At 39.8% G+C, this 22,035-nt stretch overlaps 1 protein-coding gene across 1 annotated transcript in view; it reads left to right on the forward strand.

The window, feature by feature from the left end:
• Positions 1-22,035, forward strand: part of PDSS2 (prenyl (decaprenyl) diphosphate synthase, subunit 2) — a 329,615-nt gene that overhangs the window by 173,100 nt on the left and 134,480 nt on the right. Inside the window, exon 3 of the mRNA XM_011952844.1 lies at positions 9,245-9,443. Within this exon, the coding sequence (XP_011808234.1) occupies positions 9,245-9,443 (199 nt within the window). The remainder of the gene's footprint in view (positions 1-9,244; positions 9,444-22,035) is intronic.

The following is a 22,035-nucleotide window of genomic DNA, read 5'->3' on the forward strand; positions in this document are numbered from 1 at the left end:
ATCGGCCCACCTCAACCTCCTAAAGTGCTGGAATTACAGGCATGAGCCACTGCGCCCAGCCAATTCTTCTCCTATTTTAACATCATCTGAAATTCAGAACATTTGAAGAGATTTCAGGTTATTATAAGGAACGGTTTTGGTGGGGTTTTTTTCTTTTTTCTTTTTTTTTTTTTTGAGACAGGGTCTCACTCTGTCGCCCAGGCTGGAGTGCAGTGTTGCAAACAGAGCCCACTGCAGCCTCAACTTCCTGGGCTCAAGCAGTCCTCCTGCCTCAGCCTCCCAAGTAGCTTAGAATCACAGCCACACACCACCATACCTGGCTAATTTTTTTTGTTTCGTTTTTCATTGAGATGAGGTCTCCCTGTGTTGCCCAGGCTGATCTTAAACTCCTGGGCGAAACAATCCCCCCGGCCTTGGCCTCCTAAAGTGTTGAGATTACAGGTGTGAGCCACCACACCCAGCCAAACTGTTGATTAGTCTGGGTGCGATGGCTCACAGCTGTTTTCCTAGAACTTTGGGAGGCTGAGGTGGAAGGATTGCTTCAGCTTAGGAGTTCGAGACCAGCCTGGGCAACATAGGGAGACCCCTGTCTCTACAAAAAAAAAATTTTTTTTTTTTTGAAAAGGAATCTTGTTCTGTTGCCCAGGCAGAAGTGCAGTGGCAGGATCTCAGCTCACTGCAGGCTCCCCCTCCTAGGTTCACGCCATTCTCCTACCTCAGCCTCCTGAGTAGCTGGGACTACAGGCACCTGCCACCACGCCCAGCTAAATTTTTGTATTTTTTTTAGTAGAGACGAGGTTTCACCATGTTAGCCAGGATGGCCTCTATCTCCTGACTTCATGATCCACCCGCCTTGGCCCCAAAAAGTGCTGGGATTACAGGCATGAGCCACCGCGCCTGGCCCAAAAAAATAATTTTTAAAAAAGCAGCCAAGTATGGTGGTATGTGCCTGTAGTCCTGGCTACTCAGAAGGCTGAGACAGGAGGATCACTTGAGCCTGGGAGTTTGAGGTTAAAGGGAGCCGTGGTGACGCCACTGTACTCCAGCCTGGGCTACTGAGTGAGACCCTGTTTCTAAAAATAAGAACTGTTCATCAGCTGACATGGCTCCTGTGAAGTAATTATCACTAATCCCTGTAGGGGGATACATAGAGACTAACTGACCTCTGGGGTCACTTCCAACTCTGATTCTATAAACCCTACTTTTTAGTTTGTCATTCCTTTCCTTTTGAAACTAAGAATGATAGCGATGCCCTATAGCCTTTAAAAATCAATGGCGGCTGGGTGCGGTGGCTCACACCTCTAATCCTAGCACTTTGGGAGGCCGAGGCAGGCAGATCACCTGAGGTCAGGGGTTCGAGACCAGCCTGGCCAACATCACAAAACCCCGTCTCTACTAAAAATACGAAAATTAGCCAGGCATGGTGGCACATGCCTGTAATCCTACATACTAGGGAGGCTGAGGCAGGAGAATTTCTTGAACCCAGGGGGTAGGGGTTTCAGTGAGTTTAGGTCACACCACTACACTCCAGCCTGGGTGACAGAGCGAGACCCTGTCTCAAAAAAAAAAAAAGAAATTAAAAATAAATAAATAAATAAATAAATAAAATTAATTGCTAAGTAAAGAGCTGTTTATTTAACAAATATTTATAGGCAGCCCAGGGAAGTAAAGTAGTATAATTTACCGTATAGTGAGGGAAGGGAAGGGGGTGGCAGGGAGAGAGATAGCTAAAGAAATAATTACAGTCCAATTTGATACATGACTGAGCCATATTCAAAGGCTTTCACACACAGAAGAAAGAGTTAATTCTGGGAAAGTTAAAGAAGTTACATATGGGCTGATTATTAAAAAGTCTTTAAACAAAAATATATTGATCACAAATCCTTTAGCCCCAAAAGTTGTATGGTACTTTCATACAGTGAACCTCAGCAGAGATGTTAAATAGTAAAAGGAGATCCTCTACTTCTGAATGATACAGGACTGTCTCTGAGAGATAATATTAGGTGAATGAAACCAGAATGCAGACTTATGAACATGAGATGTCTATTATTTTTATTGTCAAATTTTTATTGACTATATCTTTTAAGAATGTATTTGGCTGCATATAACAAGACTCTAACAAGACTTACAACAAGACTCTAACAAACAGTGGCTTGAAAGAGTGCAGTGTTTATCTCAGATAACAAGAAGTCTAGAGGTGGACACATCAGAGCTGATGCAGCCCTCAAAGAAGTCAGTAGGGGCTCAAAGTTATTTTTGCTCTACCATGCTTAAAGAGGGTTAAACCTTTAGGAGGGCCCCCAACCCTCTTTAGGAGGTTTAGAGGGTTGGGAGCCCTCTTTAGGATCGTTAAGTCTCTACTGTGCCTCCAGGCAGCTGGGCCATATTCCAGACAGGGAACATGGGTAAGCCCAAAATGTCAAAGGTATACACCAACTGAATCTGTTCCCTTATATCAGGAACTCAGTAGATTTCTCAGAAACCCCACCTGGTAGACTAGTGCTTACATTTAATTGGCCAGACTGTGTCACATGATCACATCTAGCTGAAGGGGATCATGAGGTGGTAAGTTTTTTAAGTGAAGACCATTGCCACTCCAAATGTACTCAAGGGTATGTACTTTTCTGAATTTTTTTAACCTCTCAAAAAGAATAAAGGGAGGGAAGGAAGATAGAGAGAAAGCAGGCTCCATCGTCTTTTATCTCCCTTGTCTGTGTGGCAAAACACAATTAACTCTTCTATTTTAACATCAACTTAAATGCAAAACATTTGAAGAAAGTTCAAGTTATTATAAGTAACAATTTGGGTTTTTTGTTTGTTTGTTTTTTGAGACAGGGTCTCTGTTGCCCAGGCTGGAGTGCAGTGGTGCAAACACAGGAAAGAATGGATAGGCACATATTAATAGCAATGTCTGCCACCCTGATTTCTGAAGCTTAGGATGCTAAAAAAATTTGAGAAACTTTGGAGGAAAATGGACAGATCAAAAGCAGATGAAGTTTTTTTAACATATAATGGAAAGAAAGTGATTTGATGAAAAATCTTATAAAAACATTGATTAATCTTTCAATATGGTAATTACTTTCTTACTCTGATTACTTAACATAAGTTGTATTTATTTGTGACTATTTTCTAATCAAGAGTTAGCATCAGGGCCCGGTGTGGTGGCTCAGGCCTGTAATCCCAGCACTTTGGGAGGCCGAGGTGGGTGGATCACTTAAGGTCATTAGTTCAAGACCAGCCTGGCCAACATGGTGAAACCCTGTCTCTACTAAAAATACAAAAAACTTAGCTGGACATCATGGCACACGCCTGTAATCCCAGCTACTCAGGAGGCTGATGCACGAGAATCACTTGATTCTGGGAGGCAAAGGTTGCAGTGAGCCGAGATCACGTTACTGCACTCCAGTCTGGGCAACAGAGCGAGACTCCGTCTCAAAAAAAAAAAAAAAAAAGCATGAGAAGTATTCAAGATTACTGAAATATATGTACATAAATTGGCATGAAGACTTTTATTTAAGATAATTTTTTTAAAATCCAGTGCATTGAAAGTTTAATAGATTACTTTGGGTAACTAAAATAGGAATAAGATCACCAGAAGAAAATTTTCTCAAATTTTTTCATACTGTCACCGCTTCTCTGACATATACTAAATTGGACTCTTGCAAAATATGATCCAGAGTTACTTATCTGGTGATAAAATCTTAGAATCTGAGAGCACAGTACTAGATAGTGAAATTACAGGATAGATTTAAAGACTAGTCATTTCACTCCTATTTCCTATAGAAAAGTAGGTATTTTTTAAATCTTTTTAACTATTAATTGCCAGTTTAGGTAACTTTTTTAAAAATCTCTGAATCTTATAATTTGGGGACTGGAAGGGATGTGTTTCTCCAGTCCCCCTCCTTTCAGGGACAAGAAGACCAAGGGTCTGAGTTTAAGGGATTTGCCCATGAATTGTCTTATGTAATAAGCAGAAGTAGAACTGTTATCCAGATTCCTGATTAGGCTAAAACTATTGATTTCATTCTGATGAATTCAAACAACTTGCCCTTCCCCAGTTACTGTAAACAAAAAGAATTAAGCCCGTTCTTAATATACTTTTTTCCTAGCAACATTCCCTTCCCTGTTGCTTCAAAACTAGGGATAAAAACTGGACAAATTTGTGGCATATGTTGTGATGGTAACATTGGTAACTTCGGCTTATTCCCCCTCCCCAACCAGCTACTATTCCTTAGGTAAATAAACATTTTATTTTATTTTTATTTTTATTTTGAGACAGAGTCTCACTCTGTTGCCCAGGCTGGAGTGCAGTGGTGTGATCTTGACTCACTGCAACCTCCGCCTCCCCGGTTCAAATGATTCTCCTGCCTCAGCCTCCAAGTAGCTGGGATTACAGGCATGCGCCACCATGTCCAGCTAATTTTTGTATTTTTAGTAGAGACGGGGTTTCACCATGTTGGCCAGGCTGCTCTCGAACTCCTGAGGCTCCTGCCTCAGCCTCCCAAAGTGCTGGGATTACAGGCGTGAGCCACTGTGCCCAGCTAAACATTTTAAATTGTCATTTGTTACTAGGATAAGGTGACTCTGAGTTCCAGCTTTGCCTTTTATAAACTCAGTGTTCTTGATCAAGTATTTAACCTCTGCAGACCTCTGTAATTAGAATCACAAGTAGATCATATAAATGAAAGGTTTTTTTAAATGGCAGACACTGTAAAAATGATGGGCTTTCACTTTTATTATTGCATGCCATTGTTTTTGTTGTTTCTGGCCATGTGGCATTTAAAAGTTGCTATTTATTTAATGAATGCTGTTTTATGACTATAGATGTCAAAATCACTCATTTTCATCCTCTGAGTAATCCAAAACACTACTTTTTGCTTACCTGGTTACTACTTTCTTTCATAAGCTGAACTGAATGAAAAACTTGTCCAAATGCTTAACCCTTTTTACTTTTATGCTTTCCCATAATCTCATTATGTGATTTTTGTGAGATGTGACAATATGGACTTTTTTCAGTGAATGGTTTTATAAACTAGAAATCATTTGCAGGGTAGTAATAAAATATAATTTTATTCCTTTCTTTTAGTCATTTTTTAAAAGGTAATTTTAAATGTTCTATTTTAAAAAAATGTCTTCTGTTAACTTTTCAACTGTCTTTTAAGCCTCCATTCTTAGTGATTTTCTTTGGGATATAATGAGATTTTAATCTAAACCATGAATTTACTCTTAGATACTGTTTGACTCACTGATTAATTTCCTTTCTCTACTCCCCAAACTTGTAATCAAGTACAATATGTCTGCTGGGTCATCTTTACACAGTCTCTTAATTTTTTTTAACAAAGGAAATCAATTAGACATGAGATTTTCCTTGGCATTTGATAATGCCAAGTTGTTTGGTTCTTTTAATTGTATCTTTATGTGATTATTATAACTGTTAAGCCAGTCTGGTTTTTTTTGAGAGAAGACTCTCATATATTATTTGATGATTTTATATTTATTTATTTAATTTTGAGATGGAATCTTGCTCTGTTATCCAGGCTAGAGTGCAGTGGCACAATCTCAGCTCACTGCAACCTCCGCCTTCTGGGTTCAAGCGATTCTCCTGCCTCAACCTCCCAAGTAGCTCCCAAAAATTAGTCAGACGCCCACCACCATGCCTGGCTAATTTTTCTATTTTTAGTAGAGACAGGGTTTCATCATGTTAGCCAGGCTGGTTTCGAACTACTTACCTCAGGTGATGCACCCGCCTTGGCCTCCCAAAGTGCAAGGATTACAGGCATGAGCCTGATTACCTGGCCTGATTATTTTATGTTTATTTCTCTCCATGTCTAAGGCAGTTGTCCTAGGTCAAGGCCTTTTGTTGCATCCTTGGACCTTTGTAATAGCTCCCCCACCCCATATCCCTACTTTCCCTAGATACTTATTTAAGGTTTTTCTATGTATCACCTTTGGAATCTTCTTCCTAAATTATTAAAAAATATATATCATCCTTTCATCTCAAAACATTGCCTGTGTAATAAAATATAGACCATTTCACCTGCTATAACCAAGCTCCAAAATTCCTATCTCTCACTTATCCACACAGTCCCTTTACTGTAGCCAAACTGATCTCTTCAACCTTTGGTCACATTTTCTACTCTGGCCTTCTCTATGTCATGATTCGTGTTCTTTCTTATTCTGGAGTTCTCAAGCCCTGCTCTTGTTTTGCCCTTTTTCTCCAGCTATGGAAATCTTACTTGCCTTTCCAGGCCCCTCTCAAATTTAGCGTCTTCAAGGAAACTTTTTTAAAGCTTTTATGACACAGATGAGGTCTACAGAAAAAAAGGAAAGATAGAATCTTTCAAGAGCACATGTGGGAGGCAGCCTAATCTAGTAGAAATAGATTGGGGTTTGGAGTCTCTGTTAGTTGTCTATTGTGTAACAAACTACTCCAAACCTTGGTGGCTTAAAACAGTAACCAACTTATTTCTCATAATTCTGTTGTTTGGCTGGACTGTTCCTTTGCTGGTTTCTCCTGTATTTATTTATGTGGCTGTGTTTACCTGGTAAATGTGCAGGGGGCTGAGCTTGACTAGGACAGCTGGGCCCTTCTCCATGTTGCCTTTCATTCTCAAAGAGGCTAGATTAGGTTTCTTAACTTGTAGTCTCGGGTTAGCATTCCAAGAGGGTAAACCCCAATGCAAAAAACACTTATCAAGCCTGTTTGTCCCTCTTTTGCTGATGTCCCATTGACCAAACAAGTCACATGGTCAAACTCAGCATCAATCAAGGAGATTATACATGGCTTGGATATCAGAGGGTGTGACTTATAAGTGTAACTTGGTGTAACACTCTGCCACAGTTTGCCCTCTGGCCCCAATGTTTCACATTCCTTCCATATGCAAAACATACCACTCCCAAGACCCCAGTCTCATCCATTTTATGACATCAAGCTCATAGTCCCTGATCTCATGATTTCTGTTAGGTCTCCATATGAATGTGGTTCCATGGGTATAGTCCCTCTTCAATCAGGGACCTAGGAAATAAAAAAACAAATTATCTACCCTCGCCCCACCCACACACCACCGTCTATCCAACATGCAATAGTGAATCAGAAAGAAGATAACCACAGTTGTCAGTTTCATTAAAAAGAGAGAGAAATGGGAGGTACATAGCAGTCACTAATCTATAGCAATTCTGAAATCCAGCTGGGCACATATCTGGGCCACCTACTCTATCTTGGAGCAAGGAATGTTTCTTGATTAGGTCTCAGTTCTGTTCCCTGGAAATGATTCTTGAATCCACTCTTCTCCATTGTTCTTGGTTCTGCCTTCTGAGCTTCCTTTTCTTTTCTTTCCTTTTTTTCTTTTTTTTTTTTTTTGAGATAGAGTCTCACTCTGTGCTTAGGCTAGAGTGCAATAGTGCCATCAGTTCACTGTAACTTTGAACTCCTGAGCTCAGGTGATTGTCCCACCTCAGCCTCCCAAGTAACTGGGACTACAGGCGTGCAGCCCCTCACCCAGCTAATTTTTATTTTTAAATTTTTTGTAGAGATGGGGTCTCACTATGTTGCCTGGACTGATGTTGAACTCCTGGCCTCAAGCAGTCCTACCACCTGGACCTCCCAAAGTGCTGGGATTACAGGCATGAGCCACTGCACCTGGCCTGTTTTTCCTTTCTAGTAAGATGTAGTTTATACTTGTAGCTGAGTAGCTTTCCAGCTTCCACTAAGAGTTTGCCATTCCTTAAGCCTTTGCCTCCCAGTCTCATTTTTCTGACTCAAAGCAAACACTCCACTTCTAGATATACCATTTCTGTTTCAGATATCTGTTGCTACATAGCAAATCATGCATACAATTTAGCGACTTGAAGCACACTACCACTGTGTGGATTGACCTGAGGGTTCTTCTGCTTGGGGTCATGCAATTCCTGTGACTAAGAAAAGCTTATCAGTTGCATAGGCACTTATCAGGCTTCCTTGTGTACTGTTTGTTGATGTCCTATTGGCCAAAGCAAGTCACATGGCCAGGCGTGGAAGGGGATCATGCAGGACCTTGGAAACCAAAAGACGGGACTCACATGGGGCCATTTGTAGCAGATACCAACAGATTTTCAGATCTACATTACAGTGTACTCTTGGGAAAGTCATTTTACTTGTGTGCACAATTTTTTCACCTATTAAAAGAGGTTAATAATACCTATCATGGAGTGGAGTTGTGATAATGTTTAAATTTTTAGTAATTACCTGTTGATTTTTTTTCTGAATATAAAAGTAATACTTTTATTGTGGTACAAAATATACAAACTACAGAAAAATATAAAAAAGGAACAAACATCTGCTGAAATTGCCATGTAATACAGTTCTATGCTATAAGCTCCTCAGGGGCCTTCTCTATATTATTTGCTACTGTAGGTTTTTGTCTTCATTCTTATTCTGAAAGTTAAAAAGTCCTTGAAGGATGAAACCATATTGTATTCATCTCTGTAAACCCCATAGCTTTGCATTTATGATTGAGATAATGTGGCTAGCAGCAGTGTCTCACACCTTTTATCCCCGCACTTTGGAGTCCGAGGCAGGTAGATCACCTGAGCTCAGGAGTTCAAGACCAGCCTAGGCAACATGGCAAAACTCTGTCTCTACCAAAAATACAAAAGTTAGCCAGGCTTGGTGTCACACACCAAGTAGTCCCAGCTACTCGGGAGGCTGAAGTGGGAAGATTATTTGAGCCTGGGAGGTGGAAGTTACAGTGAGCTGAGATTGCACCACTGCACTCAAACCTGGGTGACAGCGTGAGACCCCATCAAAAAAAAAAAGAGAGTGAGAGAGAATGTACATAATGCCCTTAGACTAGTATCTGGCACAGATTATATTCTCACTTAAATTGGAATTCCATTAGACACTACTAAGGAGTCTCAGAAATCTTGAAGTTATGAGCATGAAGAAAGTATACTGAGAACACAATATCTAAATGGAGCTGTGGAGGGTGGCCCTCCACTGGCCAACTTCTATCTGGGATATCCTAGTGACTTGTGGGGAAGAGTGAGGAGTATTACAGAGAAGGAAGGTGTCAAGATCTTCTTACAGATCCCAAACTGCTCAGTAGAGAGGCCTCTATTTAAAGCTTCATTAGAAAGATATAATCCCCCCCCCAAAAAAAAAGTGGGTGGCAACCTATGGAATATTTTATTGTTGAAAACTGAAATCAGACATTAATGATAAAATGGTATTCTTGATACTCTAACAAATCTTACCTTTATGTTTTAGTCAAAGAAGTTTGGCAGAGATCACAGAGCTTATTCATACTGCTCTCCTTGTACATCGTGGGATAGTAAATTTAAATGAGTTGCAATCATCTGATGGTCCACTGAAAGACATGCAATTTGGAAATAAAATTGCTATCCTGAGTGGAGACTTTCTTCTAGCAAATGCCTGCAATGGACTTGCTCTGCTACAGAACACCAAGGTAAAAATGGGCAGGGTTTGGTTGTACCTGAATGGCTTCAGGCAGCAATTAGTTGGCTGCTGGAGCCGCAGGTCTGTGTGTCCTCCTGCGCCAACTCCCCTCATGTACATACTCAGTAAACAGTAAAACTATGATGAACGTGATGATGGCAGTGTTAGTACCAGGCAAAGTGTAAATGCTAGGAACGAGTTTTGAAAGTAATTTTTTTTTCTGATTATGGATGAAATTATTAATTATAGAATAGGGTTAAATCTTCAAAGAAAATATAAGTAAATATTACCTATAATCCCACTATCCAGAGATAATCACTGCTGGTTTATATCTTCATGTATTTCCTTGTAGTCTTTTTTTGTTGTTCATTAATGCCTTTATATATGTAAATTTTTTTGTAATATATATGAGAACTTGCTATGTATAAGGTTTTTTTAATCCTGCCTATTTTTTCTTACTTAATATTGTGATGTGAGCATGTTCCCATGGTTATAACTTTTTTTATAATATCCAGTCACTTAGATGTAATACCTCTTATTTAACAAATTCCTCATTGTTGGACATTGAGGTTGCCTCTTATTTTTACTATCATAAATAGATCTTCAGTAAAGATCTTTGCATATCAATTTTCCCTATTCCAGATTATTTCTTTAAGATAAAGACCTAGAAGTGGTTCAAAGGGCTAAACATTTTTAGTGTTTTTGTTTTGTTTTTTCCTTTTGTTATAGAGACACGGTCTTACTCTATCACCCAGGCTAAAGGCCGGGTGCGGTGGCTCACTCCCATAATCCCAGCACTTTGGGAGGCCAAGGAGGGTGGATCACCTGAGGTCAGGAGTTCGAGACCAGCCTGGCCAACATGGTGAAACCCCATCTCTACTAAAAATAAAAAATGAGCTGGGTGTGGTGGCGCACGCCTGTAATCCCAGCTACTCGGGAGGCTGAAGCAGGAGAATCTCTTGAACCCGGGAGGTAGAGGTTGCAGTGAGCCGAGATTGAGCCACTGCACTCCAGCCTGGGAGGTTGCAGTGAGCTGAGATCGCGCCACCGCACTCCAGCGTGGGCGACAGAGTGAGACTCCGTCTCAAAAAAAATAAAAAATAAAAATAAAAAAATAAAGTGCAGTAGCATAATGATAGCTTACTTCAGCCTCAAACTCCTGGGCTCAAGCCATCTCTTACCTTAGCCTCCTGAGTAGCTACAGGCACCACTATGCCTGGCTAAGTTTTAAAAATTTTTTGTGGAGACAGAGTCTCACTGTGTTTTCCAGGCTTGTCTTGAACTCCTGGCCTCAAACGATCCTCCCACCTCAGCCTCTCAAAGTGCTGGGATTAAGGTATGAGATTAATCCCAGCCACCACAAGGATTAAGGCCACCACACCTGGCCACATTTTTAGTATTCTTGATACATATTGCCAACCTGCTTTCTGGAAGGGTTATAGAGGTATTTCTTGTTATATCAGTTAGGATTAGGTTTGATGATAAGGTAACAGTGCCCTATAAGATCAGAATTTATTTTTTTTTCTCATGTAAAATCACCTAGGAGTAGGCAGTCAAAAGTTGGTATAGTGATTCTGCAAAGTCAGGGATCCAGACTCCTTCTGTCTTACGGTTCTGCCATCCTTGTCTTACCACATCGTGGCCTGAGGCAGTTGCCGTTATGGCCTCCCTCCAGTCAGTAGAAGGAGGAAGGACATAAAAGGGCAGGTCTCCTTCCCTTGAAGGTTGGATCAGTGTACATCCTGGTTTGCTAAAGCAGAGTCCCAGTGTAAGCCAGCTATCCTGGGATCTCATCTGATTTAGCATTTGTCCTGGATTTTTCATTTTTTAACAGAGAGTTATTATTAATAATTATATTAGAATAAGTTGGGATGAGTTTGGTAGATCCCCACTTAGTACTTCCAGCCTCTGTGTTTGTTTTTGTGTAGTGTAATATAATAGTATTGTGAGACCCTTACACAGTGGAGAGAGTTCTCATTATCAGTTGTCCTTTTTTCCTTTTTTTTCTTTTTTGAAACAGGGTCTTACTCTGTCACCTAGGCTGGAGTGCAGTGGTGCGATCACTGTAGCCTCACCCTCCCTGATGAAAGCGATCCTCCTACCTCAGTGTCCCAAGTAGCTGGGACCACAGGTGCATACAACCACACCCGGCTAATTTTTTGTATTTTTTTTTCATAGATGGGTTTTTGCCTTTCACCATGTTGCCCAGGCTGGTCTTGAACTCCTGGGCTCAAGAAATCCTCCTGTGTTGGCCTCCCAAAGTGCTGGGATTACAGGCATGAGCCACTGTGCCCAGCTTCATTTTAAGTTTTTAGGAAATCTGAAAGATACCAGAAATAATATCTCTTTTCCCAGCCCTTTCAGGCACAACTAACACTTCCCAATCAAGGACAGAATGCAGGGCAATTGCTAATACAGTAAAGTGCACTCAGACACAAATGTCTAGGGGCAGCTAACTCTTTCCTGTATCAGGTGGTGGGAGAAGTTTTGATGCTGCTGTCCCAGCTGGCTGTGTAGTGTGTCACCCAATTGTACTGTAGCCCATGCGTGACCTGCAAGAGTCACAAAGCCACCAGGTACCAGTTGATAAGTTCAGTGGGAAACAGTAAATTATAGGTTTGGGTGTCTGTAAAATATATATGGGAAATCAAGGCTGATCAGCTCTGCTAGGGAGCAAGTATAGCGTAGACTGAGCACACTTGCTTGTACAGTGTAAATCTATAACTATTTTATTGCTTGGCAACACTTAGTTTTTGCAGTAAATCTTTTTGGCAGCAGTAAACTGAAAAAACTAAAAGTATGTGTTTCATTTTTTAAGTATTGATTTTTTTTCTTAAGAAAGTTAATAAGGAATGTATATTAATAACTTGAAAAAAATGTTTGTTGACATTTACTAACCACTGTGGAGGCCATAGTGGTATCACTGACCACATGAAAACAAGAAGAGTAAAGTCTGTTGAAGTATCAGGATTTACTTTATGCAGCTGCAGAAGGTATATATCCATACCACTCTGCAACACAACTTATATTTAGAGAAATGACTATCCTAAGTGATTTCACTAATTATCGACTACAACTGTTTATGTGTATATAGGAAAAGAGAAGCAATAGTTCTTTTGTTTCATTGTCAGAAGAACTATGAAAGCAGTTAAATAATTCCAGTTTTAGTTCAGTGTCATCGGGTATTTCAAATAAGTACATCATTTAAGTTAGTTCTACAAATGGTTTTATTTTTTTCTTTCCATTCATTCATGGGATTAAGGTAAAGCTTTTGGAAGTGTATTCTGTTAAATAAACATAAAGCCTTTATGAGTGAGATTGGAAGTTCAGTTTAAAAGTTCAATATAGAAAGACCGGGCGCGGTGGCTCAAGCCTGTAATCCCCGCACTTTGGGAGGCCGACGCAGGCGGATCACGAGATCACAAGCTGTAGACCATCCTGGCTAACATGGTGAAACCCCATCTCTACTAAAAATACAAAAAATTAGCTGGGCGTGGTGGCAGGCACCTGTAGTCCCAGCTACTTGGGAGGCTGAGGCAGGAGAATGGCGTGAACCCGGGAGGCAGAGCTTACAGTGAGCTGAGATTGTGCCACTGCACTCCAGCCTCAGCGACAGAGTGAGACTCTGTCTCAAAAAATAAATAAATAAAAGTTCAATATAGAAAATAAAATTATTAGTTTCTAGTAACAATAGAAGTGCAAATTTTGGTGAAGCACAGTGTTGTGGTAAAAACAATTTTTTTTACTACATTAAGCAACCTGTGGAGTAGTTGGCATTGGTTGTGGCGCACAATTGATTATTACATCTAAACAAGCACCAAAAGTCTTCTATTTTAGTAGAAGCTATTGTTACGTCAAAATTTATAAATATCTGAATAGTCACAGTCACTGAACTGTAAGATTTGGGAGTTGTAGCTGATGTCAGATGAAAAATACACTTCAGGCCGGGCGCGGTGGCTCATGCCTGTAATCCCAGCACTTTGGGAGGCCGAGGCGGGTGGATCACCTGAGATCAGGAGTTCGAGACCAGTCTGAGCAAGATGGTGAAATCCCGTCTCTACTAAAAATGCAAAAAACATTAGCCAAGCATGGTGGCACATGTGTGTAATCCCAGCTACTTAGGAGGCTGAGGCATGAGAATCACTTGAACCTGGGTGGTGGAGGTAGCAGTGAGCCGAGATCACGCCATTGCACTCTAGCCTGGGCAACAGGAACGAAACTCTGTCTCAAAAAAAAAAAAAAATACACTTCAACAGAGCAGTATGTGCCTTTTCTCTTTATTGTCTGTCGTTGATCAGATTTTAGAAATCTTTATAAATCAGTCTGTGCCCCCAACAGTGGTATTGAACTTTATTCTAAATGGGTCATCAAAAGTTTGGTGGCATTTGGGTGCGGTGGCTCATGCCTGTATTTCCAGCACTTTGGGAGGCCAAGGCAGGCGGATCCCTTGAGGTCAGGAGTTTGAGACCAGCCTGGCCAACTCAGTGAAACCCTGTTTCTACTGAAAATACAAAAATTAGCCAGGTGTGGTGGTGCATGCCTGTAATTCCAGCTACTCAGGAGTCTGAGGCACGAGAATCAGTTGAACCCAGAAGTTGGAGGTTTCAGTGAGCCAAGATCACGCCACTGTACCTCCAGCCTGGGTGACGGGGTGAAACTCTGTCTCAAAAAAAATAATAATAATAATAATAATAATAATTGGCAGCATTTTGTTCAACATCAATTGAGACTCTTAAATCAAGTATTCAATAAACACAACACTACATGAGACTTTTAGGGAATTACAATTAATGAAAACAAAACAAAGCTTCCATTAGAATTTTTCCCTACAAAAGCAAAGAAGGAATGATATAGACAGTAAGAACTCAAACGATATACAAGATTAAAATTTTCAGTTCTGTAGTTGCGATTTGAAATGTCTCACCTTGCAGGAAGAATCTTGGTGGTGCTCCTACTTTGAATAAATTGCGCGCGCGCGCGCACACCCACGAAATGAGATTGAGAAGGCCTAGATTTTGCAGCATCTAAATTTGGCAAAACATTGAAAAGAATCATAGAGACAACTTATTTGACAAGTTTTGTCTTATAAAAATATTTGTTAGGCCGGGAGCAGTGGCTCATGCCTATAATCCCAGCACTTTGGGGGGCCGAGGCGGGCAGATCACCTGAGGTCGGGAGTTTGAGACCAGCCTGACCAACATGGCGAAACCCTGAAATTAGCAGGGCATGGTAGCACATGCCTGTAATCCCAGCTGCTCAGGAGGCTGAGGCAGGAGAATCGCTTGAACCGAGGAGACGGAGGTTGCAGTGAGCTGAGATTGCACCATTGCACTCCAGCCTGGGCAACAAGAGCAAAACTCCATCTGAAAAAAAAAAAAAAAAATAAAGATCTGTTAAAGTAAGATACTCTGATGGAAGCAAAAAGAAAGTGCCTCTAAAAAATATTTGAACTGAAATATTTATACTGTTCAATATTTTTAAAATTAGAATTCTGTCCTCCATTTAGCAAATTTACTCTGAACTTATCAGGTAACTTAGAATGTGTAGAAAGAGAATTTTATCCATAATTGAAAGTATCAATAATTCCAAACGAATTAACTATAAACTGCAACTGTGAAGAATATTGCGGGCAGGTTTATTTTTAAATACCATATTTTAATGAACACATTCTTCCGAAAAATGCCAATGACACAATATTAGAGATAGATATGGCTAAGAAATGGATTAAACCATGGAAATATACATCAATAATAATTCTTCTCATTATTTTTAAATATTCAGATAATCAGTATAAAGAAATTATTGTTTTATTGTATGCGCATGTATGTTATCTTTATTGCTTTTGAAATTTTATTTTTGAAAATAGTTTTTGAATAGAACCAGTTGAGTCCACCAATCTAATAAAATCAGCTGTTTGTTAATAAATACATATTTCAAAAAGTATAAAATTTTAGTTGTTTCAGCGCTTCTTTTTACCCTTGTGTCCCAGTTTGCATGATAAATTATATAGTATTCACACTTTAAAGACCTTTCTCATAAGTTATATGAGATTTTTCTGCTTACATCCTGTTGACCAGAATTTAATTATATAGCCATACCTAGCTGTAAGGGAAGCTAGAAAATGTAATTTTTATTGTAGATCATCATGGATCCAGCCAAAAATCTGGAAGATACGGATAACAGAATGTTACTAGAAGACAAGTAACATTCTGCCCTACCTTCTCATCATGTGTTTGCATTTTTGGCTAGCACATATGAGGTAGACCTGCTGAATTTAAGGGAGAAAGTAGTATGGTACCTTTAATATCTAATTTATATTCATATTTTTTAAAAAGCTAAAGTAAAAAATGAATTGATCCTATTAAGCAGACTATTAGAGAATCTTGGTCAGGCATGGTGACTGACACCTATCATCCCAGTACTTTGGGAGATGGAGGTGGGAGGATAGCTGGAGCCCAGGAGTTGGAGATCAGCCTGGGCAACATAGCAAGACCCTGTCTCTACAGGGGGAAAAAAAAAAAAAGGCAGGCATGGTGGTGCATGCCGTTAGTCCTAGCTACTTAGCAGGCTGAGCTGGTAGGATTGCTTGAGCCTAGGAGTTGGAGGCTGCATTGAGCTATGAATGCACCACTGTTTCTCTAGCCTGGGCAATAGAGCCCATCTCAAAAAAAAAAAAGGAGAGAGAGAGAGGGAGAATCTGTTGTCTCTCTCCAATTCTATTTTCTTTTGTGTCAAATTTCTCTCTCCTTTATGCATATAGTATACTTCCATGGGTCCCACTAAATTCTCTCCTTCACTGGAATTCACATGTTAACAGAAGGTGAGTGGTTCTTTGCCCCTGGGACTCACGGACTGTATCATCCATCTTTCCTTTTCACCGTATTTGCAGTGGTCTGTGATAAAACTTAGCCCTTGTTTGGAGAAGAAAGAGGTCTCATAAAGTGCAGGTCAGACATAGTGTCTGGACACCTTGAGCTGCACATGACCAGCTCTAGCTTCACAGGCTGGCCGTTCATGGGTTAGACCTACAAAGCTGAGGGGAGAAGATATTCTGAACCTATTGCTTGATAGTACCTAGGTTCACATTTTGGTAATTTGCCTCGGTATAGTCCCCATCTTAGAAAACCGAGACTCATTGCCTTTAGACAAATTTCTATTTGTTTTCTGTAATCATTTGTTTTAACTTTGAACTATTCTGATGAAATCTTACATAAGGTTAAAATGGTGGTAACATAATCATGTTAAACGATACAAACAAATAATCACTTGTTTAAACTGCTTCCCTTTATGGGACTGGTATTTAACATGTTCCTTTTTCTTAGCTAGCTTGTGTCAGTCACACATGCTTTTTTTCAATATGGTTCAAGTACAGTGAAAATGGAAGCTTTACTCTCATCAAAATCAAATCAGATTCACAGCCTGTGAAATCCACTCTTGGTGTTTTGCATTCAGAAGCATCACTATAAATGTTCCAGAGTCTAAGACCTCCACCATCTGCTCCATTAGGCACTGGATTTCAGTAGCACTACTTGATTTACAAAAAGAAAAAGAAAAACTTAGCATATCCAAGCAACTATTCAGCCTGAAGCTTCTTGAAATAAGAATGATCTGGCATTTCCTTCCCCTTCAGTGAGCCCCATGCCTTCATGGTCTCTACACAGGTTTACACCTTTAAATTTGCATTTTATCAACCTTTCTCTGGTGAGGAATTTTTTCCTTTTTAGGCTACGGTATGTTTTTTTCTGAATTTGATAGTTGTATGTTGAATTGAAGGCTTTATTCTGTGCAGCCCTCCTGTTAATATCAAATGTGAATCTTTTGCACCTTGTTCTTCAAAGGGTCATTGAAGGCGCTACCAGGTCAATTTCAAAAAAAAAAAAAAATAAGCCTTAGGGGTTCACTTTTTGTGAAAGACCTTAAGAACCATGCCCAGGGTCTGTAACTGATCTTCAAATCAAGGCTTTTAGTATCTCTCTTTTAATCATAATAGATGATTTTCAAATCAGGTGAACAGTATTTTAAACTGAGGAGACTGTGAATTACTAAAGTTCTTGAAAGTCAGGAATTCCCTTTGATAAAGCAAATCTCCCATATTCAGAGCCAGTTTCTTTCATTTAAATACTTGGCAATATTTTCATCAGAATAATTTAAGGAAAGGGAAGTTATATCTCAGAAGAGGACTTATTTTATCAAATGAGCTCCCAGAAGCTTAAGTTGATTAAGTATTATAGTAACTATGGGTTTTTTGGAAGGAGGAGGTGGCAATAAATATTTCTTTGGAGTAGTATTGTATTAAAACTTTTTTTTTTTTTTTTTTTTTGAGACAGAGTTTCACTCTTGTCACCCAGGCTGGAGTGCAGTGGCGCGATCTTGGCTCACTGCAACCTCCACCTCTTGGGTTCAAGTGATTCTCCTGCCTCAGCCTCCCAAGTAGCTGGGATTACAGGCGCCCACCACCACACCCGGCTAATTTTTTTTTTTTTTTTTTTTTGAGACGGAGTCTTGCTCTGTCGCCCGGGCTGGAGTGCAGTGGCCGGATCTCAGCTCACTGCAAGCTCCGCCTCCCGAGTTTACGCCATTCTCCTGCCTCAGCCTCCTGAGTAGCTGGGACTACAGGCGCCTGCCACCTCGCCCGGCTAGTTTTTTTTGTATTTTTAGTAGAGACGGGGTTTCACCGTGTTAGCCAGGATGGTCTCGATCTCCTGACCTCGTGATCCGCCCGTCTCGGCCTCCCAAAGTGCTGGGATTACAGACTTGAGCCACCGTGCCTGGCCAATTTTTTGTATTTTTAGTAGATGGGGTTTTGCCATGTTGGGCAGGCTGGTCTTGAACTCCTAACCTCAGGTGATCCACCCACCTCAGCCTCCCAAGGTGCTAGGATTACAGGCGTAAGCCACCACGTCCGGCCAAGTTTTCTTATCTCTACATATGGTTAATGTATTGGTAAAGTTAGATTCTATGTAATGATGTTTTAGTTTTCTTTTATAAGAAAGAAAATTTGTCAACAATAGCAACATAAATAGGTACCACAGCAAGAGGAAACAGGCAAAACTTAATACAGAATTTCTGTTTATAATATGTCACTGTTTTTTCACAGTGACAGCCTGCTTTTTCTTTGAGGGTGTATATTTAACTTGGTAATTAAAGTTGGCATATTTGTAGCAACTTTAATTTTTTATGACTTACTCATTCTACCAATTTGTCATTGTCTTGTGCTACTCGATTCTTGTCTGAATTTCTATATGATGTGTTTATCTCTGTACTTCTCATGGGGCAGCCATTAGATGAAGGGTTCTGCAGTCAAATGAAATTCAGAGCTGTTTTATAATTGCCAAGGGTAAAATTAGCAGAGTCAATTATTTTCCCTTTGGCTTTTCCCTGAAGATATTAGGGGTCTTCAAGGTAATTGCCGTAGGTAACACTTAGATTTTTAAATATCTCCAAGTATAGAAATTGGCTTATTAATCCTTTGGTAATTGTCTTCTTATCATTATAGCTGTAGTCACATAAATGCAGATTAACAAGATTTTTAATTCAAGAGTGAATTTAAAAATTAATGCTTGGGTTTTCATTCATTTTCAGTTATGGAACATAAGGGCAACTTTTTATTTTAGTACTTCACTGTATAAAGACCTGGACTAAAAGACCTCAGAATGCCTCTTTTTAAATCATACATTTCCTGATTCCATTGGGATAAGTTGCTCTATATTGTGTCCATGTAGAACATCACTGGATGCTGTAGTGATGTGGTCATGCCAGAATCTAAAATTCTAGTGTTTGAGCAGCAAGCTATCAGTGAGACATGCTGACTAATTGCAAAGGAAATCATGAAATGGAGAAGTACTATAATTTCGAAATCTAGCTGGCCATTAACAGGCTTCCTCTGGTCTTTGTATTTATTTAGACTGGGTTTGTATTTAGGATTAAGCCACAGTGCAAATAAGACTGTGTGGATTACTACCTGTCATCTTGTTTTTGAAAACAGTCTTTTATTTTACATATATAATGATAAGCCTAGTATTTAAAGAATGGAATTTATCATGTTATTTTTTTTTCTTTGCAGTCATTTTAATTTAATGGACCTATTGCTATATATCACATTGGAGACTGTGAGTCAGCCTGTATCTTGTCTAAACACCCAAGAGCATTGTCATGTTGTCATTTCTGGAGGTTGTTCTATTAAGCATTAGTGATTTATACTTCTGGATAACCAGTGGCACAGATGTACTCTTTACATAGCTGATGTATTTCCTTATGTTAACTTTGTTTTCCTAAAGGCATAAATATGTTGTTTACAATGAAGTGTTTTGTTTGTACAAATATGCTCAATTTATGCATATAAATCTCCTTTTACACCATCTATATAGTTTAATAAAGACACTATTGTCTATTTGTGTTTGTCTTATCTGTTGTATTAATTTTACTTCCAAATTCATGTTAAATTGAAACCTAAAAACATGTATTAAGTTTTTCCCTGTCTTATGCATTTAAAATAGGCATTATTATGATAGTGTTCATGGTTTTGCTTGCACTATTTTACTTGTGGAAATTATTTAATATATTTTAGGCTCTTTAGTTTGACACTCAAGGTTAATATTTTTTATACATGTAACCCACTCAAGTGTAGATTTGCATGACTAGGGTAAAGGGATGCAGAAGGTGGCAAGTGGGATGTCATACAGTATAACAGCAAAAGAGACTGTCTCCATATCAAGTAAATAGAAAAGTCAAAATGGCATCATAAAATTATTTAAGAATCCCAAAATTAGCTTCTGTACTTTTTTTTCTTATTTGCTATTATAGTCACATGTTAAACAGAGACAGTATCCATTTTCTGATCATGCTTCCTCCGTCTTTAAAGTGAAAGTAATAAATGATTAGTGTGTGCAAATTATACTAGAAATAAGATGAATTTTAAATAATATTAAAACCTGGAACTTTGCCCATTTTGAAGCCACAAGACAATGGAACGTAGTAGCTTTTTGGCATAGGAAGGTTAAATGCCATCAGGTGAAATTGACATTTCTCTGAGTATCAAACCGGAAACCTGACAACAAGGAAAAGGAGCAAGAGCAGCTTACATGTTTCTTCCATATGCCTGGCATTCAAAGACACCCTTTTTTTTTTTTTTTTTTTCAATCTTGCTCTGTCACCCAGGCTGGAGTGCAGTGGTTCAGTCTCGGCTCACTGCAACCTCTGCCCCCCGGGCTCAAGCGATTCTTCTGTCTCAGCCTCCCGAGTAGCTGGGATTACAGGTGCCTGCCACCACACCTGGCTAATTTTTGTATTTTTGGTAGAGACGGGGTTTTGCCATGTTGACCAGGCTGGTCTTTAACTCCACACCTCAGGTGATTCACCCACCTCGGCCTCCCAAAGTGCTGAGATTACAGGCATAAACCACCGCGCCCGGCCAAAGACACCCTTTTTAAAAAGAAAAAAAAAAATCTGCGTTCTATAATACCAGCAAATAAACAAAATAGGAAAACAAATTGAACAAGAAATATTTGTTAAATCATTTTTAAATGTTGACATATAAAGGGAAATTTGGTTTAATAAGAGGATGAGGGTAGACACTGATTTTTTTAATGCATATTTCATTTCTAATATTCCTTTTTTAATTTTTTTAAATTATTTTTATTTATTTATTTTTTGTAATAGAGACAAGGTCTCACTATCTTGCCCAGGCTGGACTATCTTGCCCAGGCTGGTGCTGAACTCCTGGGCTCAAATGATCCTCCCATCTTGGCCTCCCCAAGTGTTCAAATTACAGGCGTTAAGCCACTGTGCCCAGCCAAGTTTCCTTTTTTTTTTTTTTGAGACAGAGTCTCATTCTGTCACCCAGGCTGGAGTTGCAGTGGCACAATCCTGGCTCACTACAACCTCTGCCTCCCGGGTTCAAGCGATTCTCCTACCTCAGCCTCTCAAGTAGCTGGGACTATGGGCATGTGCCACCATGCCCAGCTAATTTTTGTATTTTTAATAGAGGTTGGGTTTCACTGTGTTAGCCAGATGGTCTTGATCTCCTGACCTCGTGATCCACTTGCCTTGGCCTCCCCAAATGCTGGGATTACAGGTGTGAGCCATCTCGCCTGGCTCACAGTTTTCCTTTTTCTTAGCACGAGAGAAATCATGCTTTCCTCTGATGTTTCTCGACTTGAAGATCCTTGGTTTATATCTTCTTGAAAGGAGAAAGTATAAGTCAAGAAGGTGAGTGGCAGTTTTTTCTGAAATAATAAGTAAAAGGAGAAAGAATAGAAAACTGGAGGATGAAGGTTGAAGAGGATGTATATACACTTTAGAGATTACCTGAGGTGAAATTAACCGAGTTGTGAACAGTGTGTTAAGCTGTTCTTGCATTGCAATAAAGAAATACCTGAGACGGGCTGGGCACGGTGGTTCACACCTGTAATTCTAGCACTTTGGGAGGCCCAGGCAGGTTGATCACCTGAGGTCAGGGGTTCGAGACCAGCCTGGCCAACATGCCAAAACCCCATCTCTACTAAAAATACAAAAAATTAGCTGGGCATGGTGGCGGGCACCTATAATCCAAGCTACTTGAGAGGCTGAGGCGGGAGAATTGCTTGAACCCAGAAAGCGGAGAT

The sequence above is a fragment of the Colobus angolensis genome, unplaced genomic scaffold, assembly GCF_000951035.1.
Source record: "Colobus angolensis palliatus isolate OR3802 unplaced genomic scaffold, Cang.pa_1.0 Scaffold35, whole genome shotgun sequence".
NCBI lineage: Eukaryota > Metazoa > Chordata > Mammalia > Primates > Cercopithecidae > Colobus > Colobus angolensis.